We start from the raw sequence: 9,873 nt of genomic DNA, 5'->3' as shown, positions 1-9,873 counted from the left end.
TTTTCCAACAACTGGTGGAAGCTCCGGTTAAGAAGCCTGTAAACTACACAAGCCTCAATCCTCCAAACTCTCCACCATGACAAGACTGTATTTCTGCTCCAGAACAAAACAAATGACCTTGTGATTCTTCTCCAACGCCATTGGCCTGAAAAATAATCGACTGATGGCAAAAATCTCCAATCTAGACGTTAACATTTACACGACAGACACTAGAAACCTCATGACAACATGACAATAAGCTTTCCTCCGTGATGTGTGTCCCCACAGGAGCTGTACTCGCAGTCCTACGACGCTGTGGGCGTGATGTTTGCCTCCATCCCGGGCTTCGCCGACTTCTACTCCCAGACCGAGATGAATAACCAGGGAGTCGAGTGCCTGCGGCTGCTCAACGAAATCATTGCCGACTTTGACGAGGTGAGAGCGCGGGACTTTGAAGTGCAGGGGGCTCAGGTGCTTCCCAAGTCACAATCCTCCGCTGTTTTGTTTCCATTATTATTAAAACGTCCATTTTACCTCCCGGAACAATTCAGAACAGCATCGCTCACATCAGCAGGACAACAAACCGTATTTATTCCAGATGGAAGAAGAACCACCACAGGGAACATGACAAAATATCCAGAGCGCTCTTCCAGTCCGTTGCTTTCCTTTGTTCAGGAACAAAGCAGTCGGTCACTCTGTCATCGAGTGGTTGAGTGCAGCGTTCCTGGTGAAGGGAATTCTGGTCTGCTGTGGATGAGTTGGTTCAACTTCTACAAACACCACGAAACAGACTTTATCTGAGAAGTCTGGATTTTACACATCTCGCTGATTGAAGTCCAGCATGAGTTTTAATTCAGGTTTAACTTTTCTCTCCTAGAATCATCAGATTTATTTAGTGCCACATTTTCTGCCTGGTTTCTGTCAAAAGCAAAAAACAACTGTAAGAATCCAAATTTGAACAAGAAACCTTGATCTCGCTGATATATAAAAATGAATGTCATTACTCTACAACCATTACATTGTGGAATCAACATTTACTTCATATTAATATCTTACTGCTACTTGGAACCTGGAATCTATTTCACATTGATGTAAACTCCAACTAGGTGAATAAACTCCTCCACACCTCAGCTTCAGTACGAGTTCAACATCCTGCTCAAGTTTTCAGACCCTCAGGAACGGGGAACGGACTGAACAGGAGCTGAGGAGCTGAGGAGCTGAGGAGTTGAGGAGCTGAGGAGTTGAGGAGCTGAGGAGTTGAGGAGCTGAGACCGACAGCAGCTGAGCTCTCTGCTGCCTCGGGCCTCTCTCCTCACTTAACCTCAAACAGACTTCTCTTCTCTCGACCAGGGAACTCGAGAGAATACCGTCACATCATACAGTGGCTGATAATATCCAGGGTTTTTCCTGGCCGAATATTAGGCGGGGGTGTACCAGGCCCGGGGGAATCACCCAGGGAACCGTGTGTCACCTTCCCCTCAGGTTCTGGGACTTTCATACAGAAGCTATGCAACTAGTTTATACTAATAAACCGCTCGGGACAAACGTGATCACTACACCTGCAGCAATTTGTTGTAATAGCTTAAACTTTGATAAAAGTAAAATAATTTTACCAATCACAGGAAGTAGAGACACCATTAAACCATAGAAGAAGAAGAGGAAGAGGAAGCAGCTGCAGTCTTCACCTCTGACGATCTAATGTTTGAACCATGAGGACGTTCATTTGGTGCATTTGAACTAGTGGAGTACTGTAGTACTGTGGAGTAATGTAGTATTACTGTGGAGTACTGTGGAATACTGCACCTGAAGGGGGTGATGTTGGTAGTAATACCATAATGATGTTACCATGGCAACCCCATGAACCACTTCATTAATTTTCTCCATTCACACAGAACGACCCACCCGACTGACACCTGGAATCTCAACAGTTTAAAAAGTGCAGCTACATATTTTCCCTTTGTGTCTCAGACCTCGTCCGTTTACGATGATTCAGTTCTACGTTTCTTCGAGTCTGTGAGATTATCCAGCTAAGACCAGGACTGATTTCACGAGACCCGTCTGTGTTTGCTGCAGATATGATGTGTCATCAGAAAAAATAAACTCTCACCCATGTTCACAATCTCACAGCTGCTGGGCGAGGACCGTTTCCAGGACATCGAGAAGATCAAGACGATCGGCAGCACCTACATGGTCGTGTCGGGTCTGTCGCCTGAAAAACAGGTGAGCGCCTCATTCGACCTGAGATCAGCTGTGGTCACCTACTGTTTGTAACCTGCATGCAGCAGCAGCTGAGTGGGAGCCTTAACAACCGGCTGCATGCATTGTTTAAAGAAATTAGCCCACTAGCTGTAGCTCTGTGTACTAACATGTCGGTGGTGAACATCCTGCAGCTCTGGCAGTCGGGTTAACTACAGTTTTCTGTGTCACATCAACACAGGCCGTCTCATGTCCCTCGAGTGACTCGGGTCATGACGCTCAGCAGACTCACACTCTCCTCTGCCTTCCACAGCAATGTGAAGATAAATGGGGGCACTTGTGTGCGTTGGCAGACTTTGCCATCGCCCTCAATGAGAGCATCCAGGAAATCAACAAGCACTCTTTCAACAACTTTGAGCTGAGGATCGGTAAGAGGGCTTTCTCTTTCAGGGAGGCGATTCACTGTTTTGTTTTTAATCTGAGTTTTATCTATTATATCCACCGAGTACGTCCCAACTACCCATCAGTCGATGTCCACGTGTCATACATAGAGACGTGTTGTCTAACATGCAGTTGTTAAAACCACTCACTTGTTTGACTTTGGAAGGTATGGCTCACGGCTCGGTGGTGGCGGGTGTGATCGGTGCCAAGAAGCCGCAGTATGACATCTGGGGGAAGACGGTGAACCTGTCCAGCCGGATGGACAGCACGGGCGTGAGTGGCAAGATCCAGGTGCCGGAGGAGACCTGCATGATCCTCAAGGAGCGAGGCTTCGCCTGTGAATTCCGTGGCGAGATCTACGTGAAGGGCATCAGCGAGCAGGAGGGCAAGATCCGAACGCACTACTTGCTGGGCCGGGTGCAGCCCAACCCGCTCATCATGCAGCCGCGCAAAATCACCGGCCAGTACTCGCTGGCGGCCGTGGTGCTCGGCCTGGTGCAGTCTCTCAACCGGCAGAAGCAAAAGCAGATCCTCAACGAGAACAACAATTCGGGCATCATGAAGGGCCACCACCACTACAACCGCAGGACGTTGTTAGCGCCCGGCTGCTCCGAGGCGGGAGCGGGGCATCACGCCGAAGTGGCCGATAAGACTGAGCTGTCCTGAAGAGCAGACTGGAGCTTTAGTTCCATGCACAGTTCTCTGAGGCAGAGATGCTCTTCAGGCAAAGATAATCCCAGTGGTTGAGTAAAAACCTCAGTGGGTGCAGCTAATGAACAGTGGTTTTCTGACAAAGTAATGTTAGCGCACATCCACGATAGAAAAGCTGGTGAAAGTTCTTCAGGAGTCATAACTTTGTCACGTCACTACTAAACACAACAACCGACCAATCAGAGCATCGTAGGCTTCGTTATGAAGACATTATCGTACCAGAGCTAAAAGCCACACAAAATGTTCAGCGCAGGTTTTCCTCAACTGACCGTGACTTCAACAGGACGATTACTTGTTGGAGCACGATGGGATCCATTACTAGGTTTGTGCAAAACCTTTGAAGCTTTCCAAACCTACTTATGGTTCTCCAAAGAAAGACCTACACGTCTCTGCAGGTCTATGTAGTGTCGCTCACACATTGCAGACTCGTTTGAGTCCAACAGGCCTCACACGCAGTTATACACGAGCTGGATCCCTTTTGTTCCTCGTATGACATCTCACATTTGAAAAAGAGGAAATCACCTCATGTTGCAACTTGCATCTCTGAAATTTGATGAATTGGGCCCCTCGGTGTCAAACAGGCAGATAAGAAGAGTTCAAAATCCTAATCTTAAAAACCTCTTTTGAACAAGAGTTGTACAAATATGCAAATACACAGACAAGCAAGTCCCGGGTTGAAAGGTACTTTATGGTGATTTGTCCACGAGCAGCACTACGGGGCGATGTTTGTTTATGTCCTCGTTGTTTGTCCCTGCGATGCATTGTATGCATTTCCTCCCACTTTCATAAAGCTCCACAGATCTGCAGAAACACCAGAAAACCCAGCAGTGCACCAGCAAACACAGGGAACATGACGGCTGCGAGCCGGTTTCTATGGATGTAAACAATGCAGGTTACAAACTCAACAAAAACTGGTCTAATGCAGTCGGCGAGTTCATTAGATCTCAAGGAAACACACGATGAATGTAAACAAACTGTTTACGAGAAACCTCCACAGGGCACCTTTAGGAGGTCGATCAGAAAGTTAGCTTGTTTACCCGGCTCTGAAGCCAGTGAGCTACTCTTTCAACGTTATGCATATCAGGGAGGAAAGAATGCAGCTATTTCATTCTTCCAGGTTTTCCAGTTAGCCTGACTTCTTCCACTGAGGTGTAACTCAACCAAAGTGATTATTCCAGTCTCCTGAATCAACTCTGCTTTCGATGAATGTTTGTAGAACTGAAACTCCACTTTGTTCCTGAAGGAGGTGGAGGAGCTGGTGTGGAGGAGCGAGGGCGGGACTGGATCATACGCCCTCACCTGTTCGATGTCTGTTCGACTGATTCCCTCAGACTGTCTGACGTTCCTCCTGTCGTTTCCACTTCCCCTTTTTACGTCGACTGGCCACTGGCCCTTCCCTGTCCAAAACCCAGAGACCCTTTCCCACTCAGACCCTCGCCCGGTGTTGATGTTTCTTTTTTGTATTTCTTTTATATATGACAACACAATAAAAAGGGGTCTAATTTTGTATACATGGCACGTGTCTGGTTCTTTATTTAGTCACATGGTTGATGTTGGAACGTTTTTGTTTTAGATTTGCAGACGTTGTAAGAATGGTAAGACAACTGGTGGTAGAAGTGGAAGAATCTAAATACAAGTTGACGTCTTTGTGTTCTACATGTAAAGATACTCATTGTCATCCTGGACTCACTTGGACATTTTACTAGAGGTCGGCAGGAAAAGCTCCGGAAAATATCCAGAGCAGGGAAGGACAGTGAAAGTATTGAGACGGGTTTTGGCTTTTTTTTAAATTGGCTCTAATGAGAAGCATATCAAGGTACAGCAGCTTTATCCAAGAAGAGCATGCTGTGTTACAGCTATAGATAGATAGATATAGATATATATTTCTATCTATATATATCTTTTTACAGGATCTTTACAAGCGTCTCCAGGGTCCCAGATTTAAAAGAACCTGCGTGGATTCAATAACTCTTCGACTTGTCAACAGCTCTAACTGTCCTGGGGCGTTCAATGTGTTTCAATGTGGGACGGATATTAAATAAAAAATTGATTTGCTGTGAGATACACATTCATCATGGCAGTGGGTGGTAAGCAGAGACAATTTTTTACACAACTGTTATACATTTTTACAGAGACTGATGCATTTACTGTAGTTGATTTTCACTTTGATTAAGATTAAATCAAAGCTGTAAAAGCTGCATAATTGACTTGAGACAAGCAGCAGCTTTCACTTCCACACCAGAGGAAGAACGCTGTTGCCTCCTTCTCCTTGAAACAGGTTTTGATGAATCACAGACGAGTCTGAGTCAGACAAGCGTGAAGAGGAGAAGAATGTGGAAATGAAAGCAGGCACCTGCAGGATGTTTCCAAACCACCTGGACTCTGACTGACGGAGCTGAGGGTTGATTATCTGAATTAGACCTGATTATCTGTTCAGCTCAGTAAGAACAGACGCTCTGTTCTCAGATAGAACATAAAAGGAATTAGGAATTCTGATGAGTAGTTTCTTTGAATTTAGTTTGACATGTAAGTAAGTTGGTGAGCTGCTCTACTGCACTTACATCAGAGATGTCAAACCCCCGACACTGGACATTTGATGCCTCAAATACATCAGACGTCTACTGTGTGGGAGGACGCGAGTTCAAATCCTTCAACCACGACGTGTGGAAGACGAGCAACAAGCTGCCTGTCAGAGCTGTTTCTAATATACAAGGTCCAGTCTACAGAACTTGGAAAGGCAGATGATTTGGTGCAACCACATTTCCCTGAAACAAATATCAACAGTATAATCTAATTGTGAAGTTTCGTGAATAAACCCCAAATGGTTTTTGAGTTCAGCTTCAGAAACAAAATGATAACTGACGCTCAGACGTGCAGATGAACAAATCCCTCCACATTGTAGGCCATGATGAAAATGAGGGGGATTCATGCTACTGCTTTGATTTCAGTCATATTGGGGTAAACATGAAAAGCTTCTCAACTATACAGGTTTCCTAAATGAAACGTATTTCCAATATATGTAGGTGCTTTCCAATCAATTTAATTATTTACTTTTTTGTCCTGAATTCTAGGTACTGTTTTAAAATACAAAGTTTTCTAGTTTATATATATATATGTAAACATGAGTGTAACATGAGAGTAAACATGAGTAATTAGAAAGATCATAGATGTAAAGAATAATATTTAAATACAAATAATGGCAGCTTCACAGGCAGGTTTGATTGAAAAAAGAAATAACAACATTTAGCATTTAAAAGGGAAGAGGGGCTCAGCCACTAAAAACCACAGGCAGTGTGTTCACACCTCCACTAGATGGCAGCAGACACCCGGTCAGTGTCGAACAAGTATCTCAAACTATGGAGCCGAGTGGAAGGCCACCGTCATACATCCGCTAATACAAAGCAAATATCGCAGGTTCGAGTTCACCAGAGTTGAGCTCGACACAAAGTCCTGCTGTGATTGGCTTCACCACAGGAAGTGAATGTATATTTGGCTCCTCGCTCTCACAGCATTGAAAGCAAACCGGAGGGGAAGTGATGCCACTGATACATTTGCACATGTGTGACAATAATATTCAATCTTCAACATTTTCACATTCTAAGACTTCATGTGTAAACCACTTCAAACTTCTCTCAGGCAAATGGGCAGATTAATAAGCCTCAGCACACAAACTGATCAAGTCAAACTAATTTGAATAATTGATATTTTAATGTTGCACAAGTTGCATCTCAGCTTTTAGGTATCTTCCACTCTCCTTTCTGTCTCCAGTAGGTTCTTCCCAAATAGAGAGCAGGCTGATGAATAACTCGAACTCGGTGCCTCCTGTCACCACCACCACAAACACAAATGCTGCGTGTCCAGGAGAAATGGATTCAGGTTTTCATCTCGTCTCCCTCCCTTATATGGATTTTCTGTTAGAACGTGAAGGAGGGCGAAAGAGGAGGAAGAAACGACAGGAAAGAGGCAGATATGGGGAGAACGGAGTTGCCATGGCGACCGTTGGCATGTTGGGGGTGCAGTGTATGTGTGCGTTGTGATTTCTGAAGCTGGACCTGAGAACATTATTCTGCAAAGGGAAAGAAGAGCTTCACTGTCACGTCTTAAAAATGGGTATAAGCATCAAAAACACAGCTGTGCTACAGATGTTAGTATTTCTAAAGACTGTGAGCACGCGCACGACACACACACACACACACACACACGCACACACACACACACACACACACACACACACACACACACACACACACACACACACACACACACACACACACACACACACACACACACACACACACACACACACACACACACACACACAATACCAGGGTCGGCGACACGTCAGTCAAACTGAGGTCTTACATGCCCACATGGATCTGAGAAGTCTAATTAGACACAACAAGGACAAACACCCTGTGGGGGCACGTGGGTGTGTGAGGCCTTTAAAGTCTGATAGAATAAAGACAAATACACTTCTGTGAAAATACATTGGAAATAATATTTAAAAAGTCATTTGTTTGATATGATAAAAACAAGCTGAGTTGCTGGGACTGACGTGCGATTGGTCGAGTGTGTGTATCAGAGGGGGTTCGATTCCCCGGCTCCGCTCCACCATTGCCCGTTGCCTTGCTGATGCTAACAGGCTAATGGCTAGCTCCCAGACTCACTGTTAGCCACTAGCTGTACTTACACTCGCTCAGTATTACTAAAAATACAAATACGAGTTCAGAGATCAGCTTAGCGATCAAAAATAACAAAATATAAAAATAAAACATTTGCGATTACCCAGCTGCTCAAAGTATCAGAGCTCTGAAAACGATACCATTGCAAAGAACTCGGTAAATAATGAGCATTGCATTTATTTTGGAGATATACTGTACGTCGTGTGTGAGACAGTTTTTCTTTTCTTTGACTTGCACTGAAACAACAGCTCTGGTGAACAGTATCAACACGACAGGACGGGCTCTAATGGATTTAATCATCCAGGCAGCTTTGACCCGACTGACCATGAAGTTTGGTTCTGTGGTTAAGATTAACAGCCTCACCGAGCTGCCACCACGGCTTACAGATGTTGGACATGTGCTGTTGTAATGTTTTACCAACAACACACACACACACACACACACACAAACAGAGACACACACAGACACACACACAGACACACACACACAGCCAGTGGCATCACAGCTGAGCACAGATTTTCTATCTCAGAGCTCAGGATCTTGTTGTCTGGGTGAGACGAAGCAGGCCGGCTGAAACAAAGTCCAGAGATTTAATTTACAGTCGATAAAAGTCTCTGTCCAAACCACCAGCACCACATTGGCCCTTTAAAACCAACAAGACCACCTGACCGCAGGTGAACGGGGCCTAGCTGCCATCGAGGGCCCCTGCGTGAAACACACTCTGTGTCGTAGCTGCTTCTCTGCTCCTGTTAAATCTGAATAAATGGTTTAAAACATTCAAGCCAAACTCACAATGTCTGAAGCCGCTTGACTGCGAATTAGACGTCACCATGGCAACCGCCTCCCTCCAGGCCGGTGTCGCCCCTCAGTCGAAGCTCAGAGTCGATCACCATCTGGCGGAGAGAGGCGGGAGAGAAACAGGCGAGCACATGCTGTTACAGAAAACCACACACGTGCCTTAAAAATCATTTTGAAATGGTTCAAACACAAACCAGCACTGAGAAAAACAGTAACTCAACCTGCACATAGACCAGTGATTCAGCATCGACACCTCAAACTACAAGAACCACAAACAGGCTCCATCATTCCTCTGTGCTGCGTCGACGGCTCTGTAGTTCAAACCTCTGAACCCGGAGTTTGGTGGCAGATTGAACAGAATGAGCTCCGAGAAGGTCAGAAAAGGATCATCTCCACCTTCAGTTGAGACCTGTTACCCGTCTGGGTCAGTCTGATATGATGATTGACCCGGTTTAACCCAGGTGCTGATCACCGCTGTGGTTTGTCTGAGGACATGGAAGAAGGTTCCACTCATTCCACAGACTGAAGACACCCCTCCCCTCGGCTATAGAGCGCTGGTCACCTGTAGCGTTGAAGGTTTCACGTGTCCGGACTCAACGCTGCTCTTTCCGGGGCCATCAACAGATCCGCAGCGTTGCATAAGATCCTTTGTGATTTTCATATTTAAGACAAAACCTGCATCAGACACGTGATCACACTGTCGTACAGGAGGATCCATATCTGTCAGTTATTCATATTTCTGTTGTCCAGCCACTCCCTGCATAGAAATGGTGGATGGGGGGGGGGTGAGAAAGGGGGAGTGAGAGGGTGCATGGTCACTGACACAAACACGTCCCTGCTCCCCCCCCCAGAGACTGGGCGTCCTACATTCAACCATCAAACCCACTGTTACATAAAACCACCACCGCCACACAAGCAGGCTTGCTGCCTGTTGCTAGGCAACAAGCCCTGGAGCCCCGTCGCTGAGCCTTGCTGGGCCGCGGTCGTACCTGCAACTGTTCAAATGGGTCAGCGAGGACAAAAGACAAGAGGCAAACCAGGCAATGAGCAGAATGAGAAGAATAAA

The 9,873-nt window shown here is 45.7% G+C and overlaps 1 protein-coding gene across 2 annotated transcripts in view; it reads left to right on the top strand.

Annotated features, from left to right (window-relative positions):
- Nucleotides 1-4,838, top strand: part of adcy8 (adenylate cyclase 8 (brain)) — a 53,889-nt gene extending 49,051 nt beyond the window's left edge. Inside the window, exons 14-17 of one of the 2 annotated variants that reach the window (XM_035171530.2) lie at nucleotides 268-414; nucleotides 2,107-2,199; nucleotides 2,489-2,603; nucleotides 2,783-4,838. In XM_035171530.2, the coding sequence (XP_035027421.1) occupies nucleotides 268-414; nucleotides 2,107-2,199; nucleotides 2,489-2,603; nucleotides 2,783-3,282 (855 nt within the window). In that variant the 3' untranslated portion in view covers nucleotides 3,283-4,838. Of the gene's footprint in view, nucleotides 1-267; nucleotides 415-2,106; nucleotides 2,200-2,416; nucleotides 2,604-2,782 lie in introns of both variants that reach the window. The other variant, XM_035171529.2, reaches the window with a different exon arrangement.
- The last annotated feature ends 5,035 nt before the right edge of the window (nucleotides 4,839-9,873 follow it).

The sequence above is a fragment of the Hippoglossus stenolepis genome, chromosome 11 (genome assembly GCF_022539355.2).
Source record: "Hippoglossus stenolepis isolate QCI-W04-F060 chromosome 11, HSTE1.2, whole genome shotgun sequence".
Taxonomy (NCBI): Eukaryota; Metazoa; Chordata; class Actinopteri; order Pleuronectiformes; family Pleuronectidae; genus Hippoglossus; species Hippoglossus stenolepis.
This window is presented reverse-complemented; position numbering and strand designations above follow the sequence as displayed.